This window comes from Crinia signifera, chromosome 4 (genome assembly GCF_055691185.1).
Source record: "Crinia signifera chromosome 4, ASM5569118v1, whole genome shotgun sequence".
NCBI lineage: Eukaryota > Metazoa > Chordata > Amphibia > Anura > Myobatrachidae > Crinia > Crinia signifera.
In genome coordinates this window covers 174,028,061-174,054,058 of record NC_139220.1, presented here as the reverse complement: position 1 = coordinate 174,054,058, position 25,998 = coordinate 174,028,061, and the positions used below count along the sequence as shown (strand labels likewise).

The 25,998-nt window shown below is 40.8% G+C and overlaps 1 protein-coding gene across 3 annotated transcripts in view; it reads right to left on the bottom strand.

The window, feature by feature from the left end:
- SLC26A5 (solute carrier family 26 member 5) overlaps window positions 1–25,998 on the bottom strand; it is an 84,053-nt gene that overhangs the window by 10,146 nt on the left and 47,909 nt on the right. The window contains exons 10-17 of one of the 3 annotated variants that reach the window (XM_083183021.1): window positions 21,830–21,943; window positions 17,195–17,272; window positions 16,606–16,701; window positions 14,522–14,628; window positions 12,769–12,838; window positions 11,388–11,480; window positions 8,878–8,988; window positions 6,989–7,213 (exon numbers count right to left, since the gene is read on the bottom strand). In XM_083183021.1, coding sequence (XP_083039147.1) covers window positions 6,989–7,213; window positions 8,878–8,988; window positions 11,388–11,480; window positions 12,769–12,838; window positions 14,522–14,628; window positions 16,606–16,701; window positions 17,195–17,272; window positions 21,830–21,943 — 894 coding nt within the window. The other 2 variants (XM_083183023.1, XM_083183024.1) reach the window with 2 other exon arrangements.

The following is a 25,998-nucleotide window of genomic DNA, read 5'->3' as shown; positions in this document are numbered from 1 at the left end:
AAAATTGATATTTAGCAGTAAATGTAACCGTTAATTGTGCATTTGTTTTATAAATGTATTTTCAATGCAATTGGGACTGGATCACAGTCAGAACAACTTTATGCTCTCTCATTGAAAACAAAAGTGTAAATTTGGGCAGATGTAGAATTTGGAGAAGCTAAAAATACACCTAAAGTCTAGGTACAAATACAACATACTTACAGGTTTAGATGTCAATCACTTTAATACTCTGACACCCTAATGCTGAAATACCCCCAATACTAAGCATAGGATACACCACACTCACACCATATACAGAACACTAAAGCAGCAGACACCATACAGTAACTTGCAGTAGAAATATTTTCATTAGAATCCATCTGGAGGACGCTGTGTCATTACATCTGGGTTACAGCCTGGGCTATGGCGGTTAAGGGCTAGACTTACTAAGCTTGAAAATTGATAAACAACCAACCAATCAGTTCCTAACTTCCATGTCACAGGCTGTGTTTGAAAAATGACAGGAAGGAAGCTAATTGGTTGGTGGTTTATCACCCCATTGTATCACTTTTCAAGGCTTAGTGCCTACGTTTATCCAAGCCACATGAAGGAAACACAACATAAAACCAAATCCAAATCAAAATGTGAGGGATCACAGCGTCCCCCAGATGGATTCTGAGGAAGAGATTTTCCGTTGAGTAAAAAATCCTGTTTCCTCTATCTTCCATCTGGGAGACACTGCATCATTACATCTGGAATTTCTAAAGCAAGCTTACAAAAGTGAGAAAACTATCCACTCATAACACAACTAGGCCAAACCGGGATTTCTCCAAACCAAAAGGTATGGAATCAATAAAATTTTGTAAAAAATGTGTAGAGACAACCAGGTTACAGGCCTGCACAGCTATTCCACAGAGATGCCATGGCAAACCATCCAAGACACACTGTTGGCTCAAGTCGAATGAGCCCTGTGTGGAGCAGAATTTGGTAAATGCGAAGACACATAAGCCTGATGGATAGTTGACGTGACCCAAAAATCAATGGTGGCCAGCCATCCCCACTTCAGTGCATCCACAAGAACCAAAAGACTCTCCATGCAGTGTAACAATGCCGTATGAGACAAGTAGATCTTTAAAGCCCGAACAATGTCCAACAAGGCCAGTGACTATGCATCCTTCAAAGTCGAAGAACTTTGAGAAAAAAAAACAAAAAAAACACCCCAAAGTATTGGTTAAGATGGAATGTAGACACCACCCTAGGCAAAAACGAAAAAACAAGCAGAATATGTATTTAGAGAGTGCAAGAGACACTGAAAGGTTTCTATGTATAAAAATACTTATTTATTTAAGCTTACTTAACTCACTTACTTTACCCTAGGCAAAAAGGAAGACGTCCTTAAAACCACGGTGTTAGAATGAAAAACGAGGTACCTTGCAAGATAAGATGGCCAGATCATAAACCTGGCGAGTATATGCAATTGCCAAGAGAAATACCACATTCAAATGTAAAAAAAACATAAGTCCACCAAATACAGAGGCTTGAATGGTTGCTTCTGAAGAGCTGAAAGGACCAAAATAAAATGTCAAGGAGGACAAACAAAGCATCTGTATCCTTAGAACACCCTGGAAAAAAAAACAGAAGACATCTGGAAGGTTACTAAACCTTCTCTGAAAAAAGACAGGAAGCAGAGAGGAAAGGGAGTGCCTTCGACAAACCATCATGGAGAAAAGTCAAAATATGCGGGAGGCAAAAATCTGCAGCCAAGAGACCCTTGTGCTCACTCCAAGCAATATATAAATCCAAATATGGTAGTCAATGTTAGAGGTGACCATTTTGTGCATGAAGCACGGTAAACAACTGAATAGGACAATCCTTTTGACCTTAAGATGCTGGTTTCAAGAACCAGGCCATCAAAGTCAGACGAGGCAAATTGTGGTGATTAACAAGGCCATTGAAGAAGGAGATCGTTTTGAAGCAGAAGTCGATATGGGGTTCAGCAACCATATCTTGATTCTGTGCATACCAGTGTTGATGGAGCCAATCTGGAGTATTTACAATGATTAGAACAGGTTCCTTTCATACCCACTAAAGCATTCATGCTCCTTTCCCCAGGAATGAAGACAGCCCTGTCTTGTTTTTTTACGTAAGCAACAGCCATCACGTTGTCCCACTGATGCAAATAGGGTTTCCCCACCAAGAAGGTCCTGAATCTGGTTCAATGCATTGAGAATGGCCAGAGGATGTTTATTAGTAGCATTGTTTCTACCTTGGACGGCAGGCCTTGATGATAGTGATGAAGAAACCTGTGAGGCTGGCATCCATGGTTACCACATTCCAAATTGGGATGGAAAACAAAAAGCTCTTGGTCAGATTTGGTGGGTGAAGCCAACACTGGAGAGATGCACTTGTCTGAGTTGACAGGCGGAGAAGCTACAACCTGAAGTCCGTTGGGGTCCAATAATACAAAATACGAGGCTCTTATGTCAGGGCATTGAAGCACAAAAATGGTACTGCTTCGAAGGCAGCTACCATTTTTCTGAGATACTGCATGCTTTGGAGCACCGACGACACATGGTAACATGTGTATCCTGGACTGGCAGTCTGTCACTTTTCTCTGAGGAATGGAGACTCTCTGCACTATGGTGTCGAAGGAACACCATCTGTTGTGATGGTAGAAGTCTGGTAGAAGATGGAAAATTGATCAACCAACCTAGGGATCTAACGTCAGTTGTATATGTGACGAAAGCAGAGTCCTGGACAGGGCCTTAAGTAGTAAATCGACTGGGTAAGGGGTGATATAGTCTCCTGCATTTCATAATAAGGTAATGCCATTAGCTTTGTGAACACTCTAGAAGCCATGGACTGAAAATAAGGCCCGGAACTGCTATTAATAATGGCAGGCCGCAAATCATAGTAGGTGGTGGTGTCCACTTCAAATGGGAACGTGCAGATATGCACCCTTTATATCAATGGAAGCAAAAAAATTGTTCTGCTTCCATGGCCACGATGACTGAGTGGATAGACTCCATTTGAATTGGTCTAAGCAATTGTAGGGGTTCAACAACTTGGGCAAAATAATCCATCCAGCTTGTCCAACAAAAATAATGTGGTGTAGAACCTGAGACCCTGCTGCTATGCCGGGACTGGCACTATGACTCCTGTCCTGGAAAGAGAAGAAATAGCTTGAAGTAATGCCTTCGTTCTGGCTCGGTCCTGAGGAAGAGGGGTCACAAAGAATCTGTGCGGCACATGTGTCTGAAGATCCAGAATATAACCCCTGAATACAACACTACTTGCCCAACGCTCCAATTTGGATTCCAGCCAAAATTCCTGGTACAATAGCAAGCGAGTGCCTACCACCTGGGGCCGGATGGCCTGACTAATGCAGTCATGCTGTAGGTTTATCTCCCTGCTTAGGTCCCAGTCTGCAAGAACCATGGGAACCTTGGCCCCGGAAGGAACCTCAATGGGAGAAATGGGAATTACCCCATAGGGATTGGAAGGAAGGGAAGGAGCCCCTAACTTGAACCAAAAGGACCGAAATCTGAAAGGTTTGGACTTGGGCTTCAGCACTGGAACATACTCTTCCCACCAGTAGCTTTTGCTGAATAAAAATTTGCCCTCAAAAAAGGGAAATCCTTTCAAGGTGTGCTTTGATTCTGAATTAGCATTTCAGAAGAGCAACCATAGTGAGTGATGAGCAGTCACTGCCAGGGTAGAGATGCGGAACTGTAGGGCAGAGATGGGGAACCTTCAGCCTCCCCAGCTGTTGTTAAATTACACATCCCAGCATGCGCTGCTACAGTTATGCCATTTGGCCATGCTAAAACTGTAGCAGGGCATGCTGGGATGTGTAGTTCAACAACAGCTGGAAGGCCGAAGGTTCCCATCCCTGCTTTAGGGAAACAGAATCCAATAAGACATCAGTAACATAGGACACCGCCTCTATGACCTGAGTGATCAGTGGGAGGTTCAGAATAGGATCCTCAGATGTACGCCAGACTCAATCTTGGTCATCCACTCCTTGATAGCATATCAACCCAAGCACTGACTAGAATGGGACACATGGATACTCCAGTCAGGATGAAAATTGACTTTAAAATAGCTTCACTTTTCTATTTGCAGGATCCTTTCAGGTGGTGGATTGTACATTGAGAATCACCATTGCTTTTGCCAATTTTACCCTTAAAGGGTATAACGACATAAGCTTTCTAGGGACCTGGACCCTTGTATCAGGCTTCAACTGGGCTTCCTTTAATTCCTCGTTAAAATGAGTGTATGGAGGAGAAAAGGTCACCTAGGCCTTTTTCCTTTTGAATAAGGAAGTGGAAGTAGACTACGGTACAGAGGCCTCCTCAAGCTTTATGTCTGACGAGCCATATTAACAAAAAATTTGACCCCAGAGTCTGAAGAAGAGTCATCTTCCCATCCAGAAGGGTCTTCCCAATCTGGGTCCATCTCCCCATCTGAATTATGTACATCACCTAGAAAGGAAACAGGGGAGGATGCTGGTCAGCCTTGGGGCCTGTATAGCTCACCATTTAGGGAAGTGGCCATTTCGGACAAACATCTGCCCAGCTGGGGCTCCTCAGCTGCAGCAGAGGAGGGTCCAACCTGAGAAGTGGCTACTGTATCATCAGCACCCTGAGCCTGCTGTAGTTCAGCTATAGTGTCTGCCATAGCTCTGGCCCACTGCGGCATATCAGACCAGACTGCTGAACTGTCCAGAAGTGACACAACGGGGGTCACATACAGATTAAGCAGAGAGTACCTGGGTCTGTGCAGCCTTTGTATAATTTCTGGTTACACTGCACAAGTCAAATAAACAGCAGAGCCTGCTTTGGTATTAGACCCTTTGTCTTGGTTTCCTGGCATTCAAATAAGGAAAATATGTCATGTCAACAAAATTATAATCCTAAACAGTGCCCTCAAATGTAAACACAATAGTGAAAATCAGCCAGAAGCTATGTGAGTGCTAAGAGCTAACACAGTAAAGATCCAGTATCAGTTTGGAACATATTGTCAGTGGGCTAAATAACAGTGCACTGTAATAGTCCCATATGTAGGAGATAAAATCTGTGAGCTAGATTCTGATTCCCACATATAGGAGATAAAATCAGTGGGCTACACACTGTGGCATTAAAAGTTCCACTATACTTGCTGTATGGTCTGTCCTTGTGAGCAGATGATAAGCAGCAGCATCCCGCCAGCATGCTGTAGCAGCGGGAAAGAGTAATAAGATGGTTCCAGAGAGCTCCTGCAGGGCTGTTTGGGGCGGGGCTTATGGAATGCAGCCCTGGTAGGTTGCCTAAGCAGAGACCAAACACCCTTCTTCAAGCAACCTGGTGTCTCCGATAACTCTTTCACACAAGAAAATGACCTAGTCAAACATTTATACCTGGTACTTTGCAGGTCAGTACAGGTCTTTTCTTTTGTGTGAAAGGGTCAACCTGCGTCGAAATTACTGGGTCTTTAACCCCCAGGTTTTTACCAGAGTTGAAGATCTGGGAATTTCGACCTGGGTTGACCCTTTCACACAGAAAAAATACCCATGTTAATCAGCATTACCGAGTAGAAATGATTCACCTGGTAATTTGCTTTTCTGTGTGAAAGGGGGGTCAGGCTGGGACCTGCGAAAACAACCCGGAACTCAAATGCTGAGTAAAAGCCAGGATTTAGGGGTTATTCTGTCTGAAAGTTGTATGAATTTCCCCAGATCCGCCATATTGATAAGAATTCTTAATATGGACACCGGCCATCTTAGCCTCAGCCTTCCATGTAGCTGGGATCACAGTGCCCAGCTCAGTAAACGGGATTTGACAAACTGCAGAGCTGCGCAGACAGACACCTTCACACGGGGAAGGGTAACAGCCCAGGGCTACCTAAGCTCTTACCTGATCCATCGCCTCCTCAGATTTCTGTGATCCGGTGGGGGTAGACCAAAATGGACCACAGTGTTTGAAGACTCCCCCAAAGGCAGGAGAGAAAGAGAGTGAGGGGATAGCTCACAGAAGTTCCTAAACTAACTAAATAACCTGACTGGGGTTAGACCCACAGCAGTGTATCCAGATTCTGCAGAACAGGATCCGGCCACTGCCAACTGGATTTCAAGGGAAACACAATGTGGCTGTGTCGCACTGTGTGAACACATACATTTAAATGCATGTGTTTACCCTGAAGTCCTGTCATCTCTCTGTCCGGTCATGGCGGCCTCAAAGATACGGGCATCCGTATAGGAGCAATAAAGTAGTGTTTAACTATTGTTCAGTCAATCAGTAAATAATGGTGCATATTGGTTAATCGGAAGCCAGCACTTCCAAACAGAAGTATAAGCCATGCTTCATACTTACATATGAAAAGCATGTGACAGTGGTGTAATTTCAGAATGGCAAAGGGCAGCCAGTACAAAGAACAAAAAACCTGACACACAATTCCATGAATGGAGCGAGGGGGAACAACAATATCAAAAATGTAAAATTCCTGTAAAATGTAAATCAGGATTCAACTGCATTACAAATTTCTAGGCAATCATTTTCTGTCAGCAAACAATCCAATTGTATAGCGCAACAAAATACCCTGGCGCTATATAAATGTTAACAAATAACACATTTTTGTAATTTTGCCACAACATTTAATGTACAGGTGCACTATTTACTGACACGATTCTGGGGGAACGGTTTCTTCCCACACAAACATAGTTTGTCTCAACAGTGCCAGCAAAGCACAAGTCACTTTTCCCCTCAAAGTTAAAGACACTACTGCATAATGCTGGCCACATATGCTGTGATGTTGCTCCTCAGCAAAAACTCTGAATATGTGCATTACACCTATAAAGATAGAATGTGTGTGTGTGTGTGTCCGTTTATCTTCCTACCACTGGCGGTGCTAAACTAGTCCAGAATTGATCTAGTGGCTCTGCTTAAATGGCAAAATTTACACCTCCTTCAGACTGGCCAAGGACCTGGTTGCTTAGCCTGTGTATTAGATAGGACAGTTATCAGTCTCTTACCGATTTTAACGTTTTAGCACCCACAGAGTCTATGAAGTTGACAGGTGTAAAGTCGAGAATTATTGAGTGAATGTTGGTGACTGGAGACATGAAGTACTCCAACTCTTCAGAAGGTGAATTCTGCCCATTTCTGTCAGCTGATCCATTTTTGACATTTCCTGACAAGTCTGTGGTTAGATCATCATTCATCAGTTCATGTTTCACAGCCATCTCTACATCGTTAGTCTGAGAACAAATGCAAAGCACAGAGCAATATTGTGAGCTAGGTAATTACTGATCATGGGACAATAGTTACGGAAAACATTTGCAATTAGCAATACATAGATGAAGGTGGTACTCCGGTTATAGGACTGGAACTCTGCCCGTGTCTAGATACACCATAAAGTTTCCTGTTAAGAGATACTGTGAAGCTGACGGAATAAGCATTTTGCATTATTTTTATTCAAGTTCCCTGGCTTTCCACAACAGGTTTAACTGACCTAAAGCGATACAGTGATAGTGACTGTCTGCAAAAGACAGGATAGCACAGTGGTTCCCAAACTTTTTGAATCACGGCTCCCTAGAGTATCAGAATATTTTTCACGGCACCCCTAGGCCAAAAGTTACTAATTTCAGAAAAAATATTAAAAAAGTTTTGATTTATATGTTTACCTTAGGTCCACTTAGGTGGTGAGAAACATGATTCACTTCTGTTTACCCACATATTCTTAATTGGAAGCCACAAGCACTGATTTAGCCTATTTCATTGGCCATAAATATAATGAATTGATTCTGGACCACCATCCTGAGGCACCCCTGCAAGTGCTCCAAGGCACCCAAGGGAGCCTAGGCGCACAGTTTGGGAACCACTGGGATAGCAGATGAGAAATAAGGACTGATTAAGGTGAAGTATAAAACTGGTTACATAGTCCAATTTTCTTTGGTATAAAACCCTAAAAAAGGGTTATACACCAAAGAAAATTGGGTTATATACCAAAGAAAATTGGGTTATACACCAAAGAAAATTGGGTTATACACCAAAGAAAATCACTCTTTAATGTTGGATCGCCTATTGGATCATTTGATACTCATCTGAACTCATTGTATTTGGATGTTGGATCACTCATTGAATCATGTACCAAGTCTTTCTTTGAATTTTGTCTGTATAATGAATTGGAATAAATACAGTTTTTTATACGTTGGAATTATCATTGAAACATATAAGTGGTGAAATATCTATAGCGCACTTCTATTCTTTCCTTTTTATCCATCTTTTCCATTTCGTACCTTTATTAACAGCAGGGTACTATAGAAGTGCTGCCCATATATCAGCGCAGAAAAAGGACCACTCCACCCACTATATATATATATATATATATATATATATATATATATTGCAGCAGGGGGCGGCACCCACAGAAATAACAGCGCTGACACAAAAGGTGCGCACCTTTTGTGTCAGCGTTGTTATTTCCGTGAGTGCCACCACCTGCTGCAATCTACACTACCAAACCCACATGGAGGGTCTTGATAAAGGGCATAACAGCCCGAAATGTCGATTTAAACTCTATTTGAGTCCAGTATTCTTTTTTGCTGACTGCTGAATTTAAACTTTAGCAGGTGGTGAGTTTGACTGGGGTGGTCAAACCGTGACGCAACAGTAACGTTTGCGTGTCCCAGTCAGATGGAGCGCCATCTCACCAGCAGGGGCCTTCTGCTGAGCCCCGGCGCTGGCTGAGAGGCGCTTCATCTGTACCTGTAACCATCAAGGGCCAAATTAATTACATGTGCTGATTTACTGTACCAGTAGAAGGGTGGTAGCCTTTAGCATCAATGCCTATTGGCTAACTGAATCTGATCTTAAGTGTAGAAAAATAAAATGAGAACAAGTTGCTAAATTGGTGACTTACAAGCTTCAGAACTGCTCTTCTTTCACATTTATTTGATTTCTTCATTTCCTTGGCATGTCTCTTTTGGGCTTTTTTCTTTGCAATTAATATAGCCCCTGGATCAATACCAGTCTTTTATGGAAAACAAAGATAATAGTACTTATCAGTAAAAAATGATTTACAACAGGGCATTATTTTCACACACTTATGTATGCACTAATAAAAAGATTCATGCAAATGGTCAATAGGTTTCAGGTTTTGTTCAATATTTTGTAAGTCTTCAAGTAAACGTGCAGCCAGGGATGACTCCAGAGGAGGGGCAGCAGCACAGTTCAAAATTCAATAGAGGAGACACACCAACTGCCATTCTAAACTGACTCGCTGACGGTTGGCATTTCTCTCCTGTTTCAGTTGTGAACTGCGCTGCAGCCCCACCTTTGGAGCGGTCATTGCTTGAAGCCATTTTCATAGATGAGATTTTTGAATGACTGATCTAAGGTAAATGCTTAAACACTGCTGTACTAGTAACATATATGTTTCCTATGATGCTTTACTATACGTTATTGCTATTTCTCTTTCCTTTTAGTGATGCATATAAAGTATAAAAACTATTTTACAATTTAGAGAAAAATAATGCTATGGATTTATTGTCCCTCACATTATGAATGAAGGCAGGTTTATCAATTTAATAAAAAAGTATATTTGCAAGGTTATCATGACTACTTATATACATATAGGACATATACCCCACAGTAGTTTTAATCTAGAATTGTACTTTTATTTACGTTTGAGCTGGAAATACACTGACCACTCAGACTGACAAGGCGTAGTTGTGGAAGTTGTTTGCCTGTAAATCACAATCCGATTTGACTTCGGCAATATTTGTGTCAGTACATGGGACGATTTGTATCTAATTAGGTCTAATGCCCCCCATACACGGTACGTTTTTGCGGTCCGTTCTGTACTTTCAAAGTACACATCGTATCGGATCGCATCCCTTGTGCATGCATTGTGCATGCACTGCGATCCGATCCGATGTGTACCTAGTACAAAAAGTATGTGCAGCACATACTTTTTGTACCATACTATGTGATGAGCGAGAGCGCGCATCGCATAGTACAGAACGGAGCCGGCAAAAATGGAGCGTCTATGGGCTCCTTAATGCAGAGTTTCCCAACGACCTAAAATGGCCTAATGCAGAGTTTCCCAACGTCACCACTATATATTAAGGATATCATACTGCAAATCAAAATTGACTGATGTACTAATTAAGTAATGATGTGCTCATACATGTATAGCCTTAAAACTTGGACTATAACGGTTGAGTTTGTGAAACTCTGGCGTAATGGCCATCAAAATAGCACCATGTTTGTAAGGCACAACGTTTAAGGGTGTGGTGTAATAGTTATTCAGATTTTAGGCAAAAAGGTAATAGGTCTACCTCTTATTGTTTACATCAAATAGGTGAAAAGGTCAATATGAAAAGGTAAGCTAAAATATGTTGACATGGAAATGGTTGACACAAAAAAGGTGGACAGAAGTTTTTGGGTGTAATTTTGTATATTTCATCACCTGACCACAAATCCATGTATACAGTATCTACCAAAAGATTGGATAAAAAAAAAAGGTACTTCTTTACTTTCACGGCGCCAGCATGGCGCCGCGCGTACTTCCGGGTTACGCTCGCCACTAACTAAGTAAAATAAACTAAGTTAACGCCATGCCAACATGGATAGTTCATACCTCCACTATCCATGTTGGCATGGAGTTGATTTTAATTAGCGTGGCGAGCGTAGCGAGCCACCGAGCCCGCAGCGTGGGCGAGCGAAGCGAGCCCCGCAAGGGGACTCTGACGCGCGGCGCCATGCTGGCGCCGTGAAAGTACAGAAGTACCAAAAAAAACCTGTATCTACCATTGTCATGTCAACCTGTCAACCTTTTGAATGTTGAACAATGGACTATCTAACTAGAATGGAACCCCAGTTTTAAAACCATATGAGACAGCTAAAGTTAGGTGTTTTTGTTAATATGGTGTTATATGCAATGTAAAGAAACACATGATGTCAAGTGTTTTTTCCAAAGCATAAAACTGAAATTCCCTGTAACACATTTTTCGGCCACCAGGTAGCGCTGTACCACAATCATACTGCAAAAATCAGGGGAAGTAAGAAAATGCAGCAGTATGTTTCAGCAGGGGCCTCGGTCTTCTGGAAGGAGAATCTTTGCTGCTCACCATCATAAAGGCCATGGCAGCATGGGAACTCCCTACTCATTGTAATGGAAAATAGTGAATATCTATTGATGAAGATTTGGGGAGAATAGACACTCACAGTTTTTTGTTTGTGGATTTACCAGCGGATTCTGTGAAACATTTGTAGTTCTCTGTAACTCACCAATATTTTTTTTCTTTTTCTTGAAGTGACTGACATTTAACTGCTCTCCCTAGTCTAACCAATAATCTGGCTAAGGGTAGATATAATGAAGGTTCTGCAATACCATGCAATCCCACAGAAACTGAAGAAACCAAGTACCTTTTTTCTCAGTGCCGAAACATAAAGATCACTGTTGGCAAAGTACAGGGACGTGTTAGCTTGAAATATCTTTATTCCAGGAAATTCTTTTATCTAGGAAACAGTAAAACAATTCTATATTAAAGATAGCAACCATAAGGGGGGGGGGGGGTTTGCAGCGAGGAGTGTAGGATACCAGGCTGCAGTGGAGGAGATCTCCCATTTCCACAAAGGGCCATCAGGTACCTAGCCAGCAGAGCAGCTCCCCGGACCAGATGTGTCATGGGACTGTGCATGCCTGGGGGGATCCAGGACCCACAGAGATGCACAGGATGGGGGGCAGCTGTCACTAGACTATTAACTATGTGCAGATCAGGGGATCCCAGCTATCCTATATGCTCCAATGTGCAGATCAGGTAGTCAGAGATATCCTATGTGTCCCCAATGTACCAATCAGAGAATTCCAGCTACCCTATATGCCCCCAAATGTGCAGATTAGGGAATCCCAGCTACCCTATTTGCCCCCCAATGTGCAGATTAGGGAATCCCTGCGTCCCCTCTCCCCCGCATAACAAACCCTGTGCCTCAATATTATTAGTACTGGGTATGGCGGCAGGTTACGAGCAGGTTAACCCCTGGCAAACCATGGTTAACCCCATAGCAACAAGCATCTACCCCTGGAAGAGCATGTTAACACTTGGCAAACCATGGTAGCCCCATAGCAACAAGCATATTAACCCCTGGCATCAAGCATGAAACCCATACCAATGAGCATGTAGGTAAGAGGAACTTATGTGGCATAATATGTAATTTCGGCATGTGGTATATGTAATGGCATTATGGCAGGCACGGTCATTATTAGTTTATCTGGCTCCTACATTTTCATCCTGGCTCCTAGATTTTAAAGAAATTTGTCGAGCCCTGGATTCATTTCATGATGTCGCTTGAGAACTGAAATCAATGAGTCATAAAATCGGATAATTCTTTTGGAATAACTCTGTATATTTTGTAAGAAATTATGAATATAAAAATATCCCATGACTTGTTATATCATCATCATCATCATCATCATCATTATCTGTATGCTCCACAAACTGCCACTTCCTATAGCTTACCATCTAGGGGACATGTATAAATATCTATCTATCTATCTATCTAGTCACAGGCCCTTTTAGCATCATTTAATGTCCTTATAAAATTACAAGAAGGGGGACTATTAATCAATATAAAATCTTTCTGTTTTATGGCAAATAACAAAACAGTTATAGATTCATTTATGCACCTACAAACAGACCATAAATAAATGAGTGCAATTGGATTAAAAGACAATTTGTATGTATATAATTAGGTTTATCTTAATAAGTGACCTGGTCGCGATCTCACAGAAGAATAGGATACATACCTCCTCATATTCCTCTATATCACAATAGATATCCGTATTTGGAACTTGTCCAAGGATTCTGTACTCTGGACTGAAAAATGACAAATGTCAACAGAACACAAAAACCCCATAACTCCTTCATATAGCTCAATATTGAGAGCAAATGTCACACATAACTACACTTCTAAGTGAAAAACCACAGAAACATGGGTACTTATATGTTAGTTGGGTGCCCACAAAGCTATTTGCTTAGTTTTCCGCATCCCCTCGCTACGCTCGCCACGCTTCGGGCTCGGGGGCTCGCTGCGCTCGCAACACTATATAAAATCAACTCCATGCCAACATGGATAGTGGGGGTATGAGCGTACTAACTATAGTGGGCGCCCAACTAACATATAAGTACCGAAACATGTCAGTGGCATAATTATAGTAATTTTCTGTGCCTCACAGTCTGGTCAATAGAAATGCCTATCTTACAGATTTCAAGAGGTACTGTTAGGCCCCTACCAAAAAATACAGAGAAATAATTGTGCTTGGTGCCACAGAGCAGCTGCATGCAGATTGACAGAGTGCATTTTACTATAAGGCCTCAAAATATGACAAACAGTTGTCCCACAGTATATCAATAAACTCAGAATGTTGTGATCTTGTATTATACAGGACAGGTAATAACCCTACTTACACATACAGAAGGACAGAATTTTCTTTAATAAAATTAAACTGCATACTCCTTAAAATAGGAATTATACATTTCTATCTCATTAATGCTAATGGCATAGATTACTTCAGGTGAATGTGGCAGTTAAAAACATTTCCTATACAAAATCCCATGGCAGCCCTTACATATGGGTTAAACCAGGGGTGGCCAAACCGGTCCTTGAGATCTACCAACGGTCCACGTTTTCCAGGTTACCTAGCTGGTGCACAGCTGTAGTCATTTTCTAACTGTCACATTTTAAAACATGCTGCATTCATTTCTACTATAGATCCACAGGTTGCCTGGAAAACATGCACCATTGGTAGATCTTGAGGACAGGTTTGGCCACCCCTGGGTTAAACCTTAGTCGGCTCAGCACACATAGAATAAAAGTTAATATACCCCCGCCATGGTCTGTGCCTATCAGTAGTAGATGCTAAATGGACAGTAGGTCTCTTTTCAAAAATGTTAAAAAGCCTGTGTTCCAGCTGGGTATCATGAGCACACTCTACATGAGCAGTGGGGACATCCTGAGCATGACATCTGCCCCCAATCTGCGCAGAGCAGCAGAAATTCATGTCATACATTTTCTAAACATTCACTTTTGGATGCCATTACTTCTGAGGACACTCAGAGACCGGTTCCGAGGTAGACACTACTAGTACTGATGGGTCTTTGTATGCAGAGTCAGTGAGAAAGCATACAACAGCAACTGAAGGCACTGGGTTAAAATATACCCACTGTAGGCTTTTTGGGACCAGTGGACATCTTAGTAACTCTCAAGTTACTCACATTTACCAGTGAAATCACACTGCAGGCACCAGTAAATCTGCATTTGAAGATGCAGACCCTGGCCTTGGCATGCCTATAAACTAGGGCTAACACATCCCCGTTTTGTCAGATCTGTTTTTTGACCCCCAAATATTTGATGACTTTGGTTTATCCCATACATAAGGGCTTCCATGAAGCACTTTGAATACATTCAAGTATAAGGTAAAGATAATTTGCTTATTTCAGCACATGTAAAAGTTTCAAAACAAGAAATGAAACAAGAGTAGATAAATGTAATACTCAAACCTTTGTGTGCGGTATATTACAGTTATGATGGCAAACGCCACGGCAACAAGCAAACCGTAGTCTAGACCCAATGAAACAGAGGCCAAAAATGATACCACCCAAATGGCCTAAATAGTGGAACAAAAGGAAAACAAGTATTACACATTGTTATCCATTTCCAGTTAGACAAAATAGAATATCTAATATAAGAAACAGTTTGTCAGTTTGACATGCAGCATTAATGGCAGCAATATAGATTGGATATGGTTACTACACATTATGAGAAACTTAAGCATAACACTGGGGAACAGTCAATCCGTTGCCAGGGATTTAGGAGTCAATCTCCCTTACTTTAGTGCTCCTGATGATGAAAATGCCATGCTTATTTTTCAGTTGGCTCTAGTTTTTAATATATTCACGTCTTTAATATTTATGAAAAATATTGGAAAATGTATAAAAAGACACAGGATAATGGCGTACATAAGTGTTAGGAAGCTATTCAAACTGTTTTTATTTTTTTTGTAGGATTCTCTTTTGTATCCTTGCTGCAAGCAGTAAGTCTACAGACTCCAACAGTAATGAACCATCTTGTGACTATCCCACCTTTCGTGATATATTTCTTTACTCAACATCCTGGTGGAACTGTACACCCTGTTCTTTCTTTAATCCCTTTGATTAGACAGGAAGGGATGTAACTAGCAAGGAAATCAACCGTGAACCTAATGAAATGAGTGACTACAAAGATCATGCTGATCTTTGGCCTTAATAGTGCCTCAGTTGTATGGAGATTGCTGGAGCTATATAAATAATCTAGGAGATTTAAGTGAAGAAAAGGGTAAACTGTTCCACCAGGATATTCAGGTAATGGAAGAAAGATATCATGGAATATGGGATTGTCACATGATGGCCAATTACTGTTGGATTCTGCAGAGGGACTGCCCACAACAAGAGTATAAAATATGGGTCTCATTGCTTCCTAATACGTATGTATGTAATTATCCTGGGTCTTTTTAGAACATTGTATGAATCAAATTTAATCAGAACTACAGAAAATCTATTTAACTATTTTTAACATTGTTTAAATAGATTTGCATATGCAAATTAAACATATGCATACCTCAGAAACTAGAGCCATTTGAAAACAAGCATGGCATATTCATGATCAGGAGCACAACATTAATGGCAATTGAATGTTAAATCCCTGGCAACAGATTGATTGTTCCCCGTTGTAATCACTGAATAAATATTATATATTACTATATATAACCAGAGCTGGAATATAAATTCTAACTGTCCTTATCAAAGATATGTAAATCTTAGATATTGAGGTGTGCAATATTGGTCCCCGAGTAATATGGCAGAATGGTAAAATAAATCAACAGTAGATGTCACTATTTGCATCCAAATAAAGGCATAGACATTCTACCAACATTGGACCAGCACAAAGAGACATAACAAAGGAGGGTGCAAAAAGCCAAACAAAGGGTCTTATAACCTCTAGTCACCTGTCACAACCTTCTACCATCCCTGACTGCATCTACAGCCATATCACCAAGTCAACTGTAACATGTAAAAGTCATATTTAATGTGGTCAGACTTGTGCTACTATACGAATGTTACCTTCAGAGTACAAATACATATGCAGTACAGTCTAAAGTAAAACCAAGGAGCTTACAAGCTAAGTACCTGAGGCAAAGGGAGATAAAGTGACTTGCCCAAGGTCACACGGAGCTCGTTTTGAAACCAGGATGCCTGGCTCACAGTCCAGTGCGTTAGTGCCACTCCTCCTCCCTATGACAATCTGCATAAATAAATGTTAGTTTATGTGAGGTCTACACAGCTCTGCTGCAATGCCATTAGTCCTGCTAACATGCCCAATGCGCATACGTCACTATATTACAATGAATATAGATTATTAAACTAATTAAATATTTGTAGTATTCAAAAGATATCTTAACACAGATCAACGCAGAAGATTAATGTGAACATGTGCAGACTAATCATGTCAATGAAAAGAAGCATTTTGCCATGTCCTCAAATCACATAGAAGGAAAAAGGTAAACCAAAATGACAATGGATCCTTAAATGCTAATTTATTAACTCACCAGTTCTAGTTTGCTGGTTCTCCATAAATGTGGAATATCTGCAAATTGTTTGAACATTCCTTTTAAGTTCACCATCACAATGGCTGCTAGAACAGTCTAGAAGTACAATATAAATATTTCACTGGGTGTTTCTCCATATTATCATTTTGAAAATGACTATGCATCAAAACAGGAGACTATTTCAGTACTCATCTATACTGTGAGTCTTAGGCAGCCAATACAGGCAATGGCCTACAGGAGTAGCCCTTGTAGAGCAGTAGTGAACAGTAACAAGTACTATACAATAGGAGTCGATAGTACAACTATTGCAATCCTTGAGGAGCTGTTGCTGTATTTTGGTTACTGACTACCAAATAAAAGGGCAGATTTATTAAGCTCGGTGAAGTGATAAAGTGTGTGGTTCTTATCACCGACCAATCAGCTCCTATCTGTTAAGAAAACAGCTTGGTTTGAAAAATGACAGGTATGAGCTGATTGGTCGGTGTTAAAAACCAGACACTTTATCACTTCACCGAGCTTAATAAATGTACCCCAAAGTTACCTAGTTACCTGCCTGTCAGCTGCTGAGATAGATATTACATTTACATACCTGCGGCAGTGGTTGAAAGAGGTATCCAATGACCAATATGACCAACAGCACCATAAATGATGACAGTAGACCTGCAATCTAATAATAAATACATATTTTTGAAAATGTCCCATCAATTCCAGACATCCAATATTGGTAGACTACTACTACTACTGCTACGCAGACAGAATACCAAGCAGACACGTCTTTGATACATTAGCATTCAATGAAACCCATTCATAATAAATCAAACTCATGTTTAAAAAAAACAACAACCAATAAACAGTATTCTATATCTAAATTATTTAGGTATATACCTGGATTTACCACATCCTGATGAAAACCTACAGACTGCAGCAAGTGTAGGAGCCCATGGTCAAGCAGAGAAACTGCACTTACCATAGTGCTGGTGCAGTTTGTATGGCTCGACTGATGGTGCCAAATGAGGACGCACCAAATCAGTATTGAAATCATATTAAATTAAATAAAGCATGAAAGTTAAACGTTGGCACCATAGTTCTTACATATTTAGGAGTGCAAATGTACACAAAGGAAGGAGTTTGTAGCTGCATCTGTATGAAGACGCTGCTACATTTGCCTTTCCATGTGTGATAAATGGGAGACATGCGTGTTTCAGGTTTCTGGCCTATGTATTTTAAATCTCCAGGAAATGTCTGTTTTGCGAAACAGACTTCATTAGAGTTTGGGCTCTATCCATGCCTTCAGCCTGAGAGCAGGCTAATGAGTGCCTGCTCTCACCATGCTGCAGGCTGCATTAGCTCAGCAGGAAACCAACTAGATCCAGCAAGAAGTCACTAAGGCTCAGCAGGAAGCTACCAGGGTACAGCAAGAAGCCACCAGTGTGCAACTATTGCCTTTTAAAACAGCCCTTGAGCAACAGCAAGTGGCCAACAGAGGAAAATTGACCAGTAATAAAAGGGGGTACAGCACCATAGGGCCAATCACTTTCTACAATAGTTAACCTAAAGAAATTTTGAAGCTTATTTTACAATTTAAAAAAAAAAAAAAAAAAAAAACAACTGCGAGGCAGCAAGTTGGCCTATAGTTCAATGGGGAAGTCTTCTGGAGAACAAAAAAAAAAGGATATTTTGACTTGTGCCAGACTAATGCCAAAGGCTATGATAAATGAAAACAAGAAATCCTAACTTGCACTACATCCTACTCATCAGAACTGAAAAAAGCAGGGTGGCACAAGTAACAAAGGGTGTAGTGAATGATATCTGGTTCCTTGCAATATATCTGCAGCCTAATGTTGGGTACACACTTGTCTAATCCTCAGGAGAGCACACTCCAGATCAGATCAATCCTACTGCAGACCTGATTCTACATCCACTTCATGGTACACACGTTAGCATCTGCTGAAACAAACTGTTGAAAGCATTTATTAATGATAAGGTGGTGGGGGAAAAGGCGAGCGATATCATGTTTTAAGGTCAAGGGGGTTATAATTATTGATATCACTATGGCTGGAAGATGGGCACATGTATTTTTTTTTAAAGTCCTCAGTTATAGGGATACTATTTGAGGGAATACAAAAATGTTTAGAGGTGAATAAGGTAAACAGTTAACCAACAAATGTTTGTAAGGACCTGTTCGTGCCAAACTAACCTAAATAATTCTATGATGAAGTTAGAATGAACATTGGCAATGCAGTAGATGGTCTACCTGGACTTTGAAAAAGCCTTTGCCACTGTGGCCAAAATTGACTAAGAATACGACTACATCTCAGTCGTATTCGTATTTTGGATACAACTGAATACGACTGGCATTGGTAGTGTATTTGGAAGTCATATTTTTTTTCCAAATTTACTAACCTGTTGTATTTTTACAATTCGGATTTTTCGATGGCGTATTTGGTCGTATGGAGTCGTATTTTTGTTTGCATATCCATCTTTTGATTTCCAAATGGATTTTTGCTGTTTTTATGCCTTGTAAGTTTGTGTTTTATATGTACATATTTTGAAGAATACGCACGTAAATTTTGCTTAACAGAAAGTAACTTTATGGTTGGCTAAAAGTATAAACTTGGGAGTGTTCTCCCAGCCATATAAAAAAAAACATACGCTCCCTAGCTCCTTGTGGGTTAGATACCTTGTTTGTCTTTTTATTTTTCAGTGTGTTGTTTATTCCTGTGTGTGCGATGTCTGCGTCTGATAGTGAGAGTAGTCAGGTGGGGTGGGGGATTAATAGAGGGATATGCAGCCTCCGAGGAATCTGCACAAGCTGCTGCTGATGTTCTGTTTCATGACACCAGTGTCTTTTTCAATACATCAGGTAGCCCAAAGCCCACAATGAAAACTTATCAATTTATAAATTAGTTGTTTGTAACAAGCAGAGAAGTGTGTTTGTGCGCTTACTGGGCTTTTATAAGGCACACATTTATTCATGGGAGTTGCTGTGCGCTTACTGGGCTTTTATAAGGCACACATTTATTCATGGGAGTTGCTGTGGGCTAATATCCGAGTCATTTCGCATGTAAAAAATATGAGTATTTTTCAGTTGTATTTTTTTTACTATTTGTACTTGCTTACACCTAGTATACGTATGTATTCATAAATATGAATTTTCTATAAATTTTAAATTAACATGGGAATAAATGTAAAATACAAGTCATATTCTTTAAATGGCGTATTTATTTGTATAACTACAGGAATATGAATAGGACTGATAGTGTTAGCCATTAAAAGGCAAAATACTAACGTACTTCTACATTAGTACATTTTAAAAATAGGAATAAGTGCCCGAATACGACTGAATGCGAATACGCCAATTCCTACTGTATTTTGCTTAGTAAAATTTCAGTTGGTTCAGTTGGTATCAAGAACAGAGGGTGATTGTAAACAGGGCACATTCAAAATGGATACCAATATTAAGCGGCATACCACAGGGTTCAGTACTAGGTTCTATTTATCATATTTCTTAACAATATAAAAGATGGAATACTATGTAGGGTGATTAGAACTGGCCAAGAAATCTCCATGCTTCAGGAGTATCTAAACAAACTAGACGAGTGGGCAATAAAAATGTAAAATGAGGTTCAATGTGGATTAATGTAAGGTCATACACTTTAGGAGACAAAATTATCTAAATAGGGTAGACTTAGGCAAATCAGAGTCGGAAAAGGACCTAGGGGTGCAAATAGCTAAGAAATTTGGGGTTAGTGCCATTTAGCAGCCACTAAGACCAATAGGAAACTAGCATGTATAAAAAGGGGTATGAAAGCTAAGGATGTCAATGTAATTATGCTTCTCTACAAGTACAACTCTCTGCACTAGTTACAATTTAATTTGGGGTACAATACTGGTTGACTTCAATTCAAAAAGAACATTATAGAATTGAAAAAAGTTCAGCGAAGGGCAACCAAACTGGATTGATTTCTTATGCTACGAGGACAAATTAGGAACACTAGGTATGTTCACCCTGGAAAAATATATTTAAGAGACATGCTAAATATGTACAAATATATCAAGGGACAATATAACAAACTATCGGGCAACCTCTTTACTCTAAGGGCAGTGACTAGGAAACCTCCGCTCAGATTAGAGTAAAGGAGATTTTGGACCAATAAAAGGAAAGGCTTTTTTTACGGAAAGGGCAGTAAAGATATGGAACTCTCTGCCAGAGGAGATGGTGTTGGCAGACACAAGTATATAATTAATTTGGGGTTAACACACCTAGACTAACAGGTTGAAGTTGATGGACAAAAGTCTTTTTTTCACCTCAACCTACTAGGTTACTATATTAATGAATAATTAATGTTTGTTAAAAAATAAAAAGTGGGGTCAGTCCCTCAAATTAATAAAATACTCTTGGAGGCCTCTGGGCCCGATATGGTATTTGAAAATAGTGGTAAAACCTGGTCTGGAGGTGGGCGTGGCTTCCACGGACATGTGAAGGCAGTGACTTGCTGCTACTCTCCAACCCCAATATCCTAAATTACCCATCTTGAGGGTGCTCGCCAGCTTGGTCTCTCCTGGCTGACGGGGACACACGCTGAAAAACGCCTCTGCTCGTGGCCTGCCCGGATGTCTCCACCCTCCGGATTGTAGGTAGTTGCTGCTGCCTACCCGGAGAAGGGGTCTCTAGCTTACCATTACAGACTGTGTCACGGCTCTCTTGCTCTGGCGACCTTATCCAGTGGCCTCATAGGTTTCACGGGACTATCCTGATATATAACAAAAGTAATCTCCAGCCCAATTGCGGTTGATTGCCCTACTGCTGCCAGTCATACATTGGTGGTGTGCTAGTCACCGCCATCTTCTGTTATCGCTGCAGCACCTTTGTCTCCTCCATTACTGATGATGGAACCTATGATAGAAGCCTTGCTACACCGGATCCTTCTGGCTTTTACCTCCTCTGCAGACAGGCTTGTAAACAAATTTACGGATATGCCGCGGGACATTATGTCTCCTCCCTGTACCCATGATACACTTGCTTAAGTGCTAATACAACCCCTATAGCTCTACATGTCCACATGTACATATGCTCTCAGGGACTTGTATCAACAGTTGAGAATTCATTGAAAATCCTGTGTTGGTGTTCTGTAGCTTCTATCGTCTGCTTGGGACAGCTTCCTTTCCATTTAATAAACTCTGCACCAGTTTGGAAAGAGCTGGTACAAATACAAACAAATACCTGTGTATTGCCTCCTGTGCTCTCCTGGACCAGGCTACGAGACATTGAGCAGGTCACAGCAAATGTTTGAAAGAAGGAGCCAATTGAATTGCACAGCCCCAGGGCAATAAGTTCCTGAAAAATAAACAGTTCCGCATCAGGACCATTCATGCAATAACATTAGGTGGATTCAGCATCAGGTATTTTAATGTAACATTTGGTGGAACTAGTTTATTTGAGACATTGTAATAGAGCTGGTTTGTAATGGAGTCAATTATTTGGAAAACAACATATAATAGGATTCTGTAGCATGTTAACTGGCACACTTTATAAACTACATGCATATTACATACTGCATGCATTAATTATCTATATGTGGAAAGTATATTATCTGTTCTCTTGCTGCTGAAGTTGGTAAATTTTTAAATTGCATTTAACCTGGAAATGTAAAAACTGCAACACAATACAACAAAAAAAAAAAACAGTCTATGATTTGAATAGTAATGCATTTTTAAATATCCTTAAACATGCCAATAAGCTCTTATTAAATCAACCCCTATGGCTTTTTAAGTCTACAAATGAGATATAAAGAACGCAAAAAGACACAAAATCATATGAGCCTATTAAAAGAAGTAAGGTTCTATGATTGATAATTAGAGACAGGATTATATGCAACATAAAAAGCTTGAAATATGCATGCAAATATGCATGAAAAATACTTAAAATATGCATGAAAAGTGTTAAAATATGCTACATTAACCCCTTCCTGACAGAGCCAGTTTTTGCGTTCCTGACAGAGCCATTTTTTTCAAATCTGACATGTTTCACTTAAGTGGGGATAACTTTTTTTTGCTTTTACTTATCCCAGTGATTTTGAGATTGTTTTCTCGTGACACATTGTACTTCAAGTTAGTGGTAAATTTGGGTCGATACAGTCTGTGTTTTTTTGTGAAAAATACCAAAATGTCGTGAAAAAATGGAAAATTTTGCAATTTGCAAAATGTCACATTTTCTGCTTGTGAGACAAATAAACATACCACTCAAAATAGTTAATAACTAACAAAGACCATATGTCTACTTTATGTTGCAATCATTATTTCAACCTCCTTTTCATTTTTTTTGGACACTAGGAGGCTTCAAATATGAATAGCAAATTCTCAAATTTTCAAGAAAATTTCAAACACTGATTTTTTTAGGGACCAGTTCAGTTCTGATGTGACTTTGAGGGACTTGTATGTGAGACACCCCCATAAATGATGCCATTTCAAAAACTGCACCCCTCACAGTATTCAAAACAGCATTTTGGAAGTTTGTTAACCCTTTATGTGTTTCACAGGAATTAAAACAAAGTGTAGGTGAAATTTCAAAATTTCTTTTTCTTTGCAGAGTTTCAATTTTAATACATTTTTCTAACGAACACAGTACATTTTACTAGAGAAATGTGACTAAAAATTGATTCCCCCAATTCTTTTGTTTTCAAAAATATCCTATATGTGGCCCTAGTGTGCACGTTGACCAAACCACAGGCTTCATAATAGAAGGAGCACCTACTTGATTTTGGAGCCTCCTTTTTATGAGATTTTTTTTTAGGCACCATGTAGGTTTCTAGGCACCATAAGTGCTAAAAGTTAGGAACCTCCCCCACAAGTCACCCCATTTTGCAAACTACACCCTTCAGGGAATTCATTTAGGGGTATAGTGTACATTTCAAACCCCCAGGGGTTTCACCAATTTTGATACAACTGGGCTGTGAAAATGAAAAAATTTAATTTTTCATTTTCACAGCTCAGTTGTATCAAAATTGGTGAAACCCCTGGGGGTTTGAAATGTACACTATACCCCCTGATGAATCCCCCGAAGGGTGTAATTTGCAAAATGGGGTCACTTGTGGGGGGGTTCCACTGTATGGGTGCTTCAGGGGTCATTCAACCAGAATCTGTGCTGCAAAATCCAAAAATCACTCCTTCCCTTCTGAGTCCTGCCATGCACCCAACTGGTATTTTTGGGTCACATATGAGGCATTGCCGTACTCGGGAGAAATTGGGGCACAGATTTTGGGGTGCTTTGTCTCCTTCATTCCTTGCGAAAATGAAAAATTTTGAGCCAGAACTGCATTTTTGTGTAAAAAAATGTAATTTTTTACACAAAAATGCAGTTCTGGCTCAAAATTTTTCATTTTCGCAAGGAATGAAGGAGACAAAGCACCCCAAAATCTGTGCCCCAATTTCTCCCGAGTACGGCAATGCCTCATATGTGACCCAAAAATACCAGTTGGGTGCATGGCAGGACTCAGAAGGGAAGGAGTGATTTTTGGTGGTGGAATGAATGGTGGGTGCTATGTCGCATTAGCAAGACCCCCGAAGCACCAATACAGTGGAACCCCCCCACATGTGACCCCATTTTGCTCACCAGCTTTGGGAGGGGGGCTGGCGCTGCGGCTGGTGGGGGGGTGGGAGGGGTGCTGGCGCTGCGGCAGCCGGGTGGGTGGGAGGGGGGGCCGCCGGGTGGGAGGGGGGGGGGGGCTGGCGATCGGTGGTGATCGGTGCTGTACTTAACAGCACCGATCACTGTATATATATATATATATATATATATATATATATATGTATGTGTGTGTGTATATATATATATATATATATATATATATATATATATATATATATACATACGTGTGTATATATATATATATATATATATATATATATATATATATATATACACACACACACACACACACACACACACATATATATATATATATATATATATATATATACACACACATATACACACATATATATATATATATATAATTCAGTGTCTTTTTTTTTTTTTTACTTTTACAGCAGCTCATGCTGCTGCTGCTGCTGCTGCTGAGCCTGGCGGGGGGGGGCGGGAGGGGGGGAGCGCTGCGTGCGCTCAGCGCTTCCCCTACTGAAGACCTGCCGGGCTGCCGGGTGAGTGGGTGGGGGGGCTCCTGCTCATCGGTGGTGATCGGTACAGCACCGATCACCACCGTTTTCTGTGTTACCGAGCGGCTTAGCCGCCGGTAACACAGGAAACGCTGTGAATGGCTGTTCAGATTTGAACAGCCAATCACAGCGATCGCCGACCGGGGGGGCACCCCTGCCCCCCCTGGGCGGCGAGGGGGGATGTCTGCTGTCAGGGACAGCAGACATCTCCTAACTGTCACCGCGTCTATAGACGCAGTGACAGTTTAAAGCCATGACGTACATGTACGTCAAATGTCGGGAAGTACTTCCCGACCATGACGTACATGTACGTCAAATGTCGGGAAGGGGTTAAATAATCAAAAAAGTAATTTTTAACTTATTTATTTAAAAATCAGCATACAATTAGTTGCAAATAAACCTCAAAAATAGGCACACAGCATCTGCAGATGTCTAGTGCTATACACAGGATTTTTTTTCTTCCTGGCTGCTACAGCAGACTGCAGCATCCAAAGCTTTTCTTGCATCAACTACACGGACCCTCATCTCCAGTGCCGATGGATCAAATGTCAGCATAGCGTGTGAGGGCGGCGCAGTGGAAGGCTTCCTCCCTGCGCCGCATCATCACTGTGACACGGCATTTCCTCCGTGCCGTGTGAAGTCACAACCCTTCTGCCCACCTCCTCTGCTGCAGAAGTCTGTCTCTTGGTGTAAAGTCCCAGGCCAGGGGCAGGCAAAGGTTTAGGAGCTTCGTAATGGCATCCGCCCCGACTGACTTTTATCAACATGGATTGGCAGCTAGAGCAGTGTCAGACATAGCGTACATCCAAGGTTAATTTTATTTATAAGGAGTCACAAGTGTTTTACAGTGCCGTACAAAGAAACAGTACAAAGAAACAAACTTAACATTACAGTAAATGAATAACAAAATAGAGTACAGGTAAAATGAATGCCACAATTCAATACACATTACAGCTTAAATGTAAGTATTGAGGATTTGATTAATGTGCTACTAGGGGCTGGTGGCCAAAGATGGAGATGAGCATGTGGACGAAGATGGTCGCTGAATATTTGGGTATGGGAGAGCTGTGAGTGAAATGTAAAGAGAGGAGGGCTTTGACAATAGGAGGGAAAAGGGCCCTGCTCTGAAGAGCTTACAATCTATTAGGAAGGGGAGACACACAGATTATGAGGTGCAAGTGAGTGGGAGGTGGTTTGATGGCAGGATGTAAGAAGGCA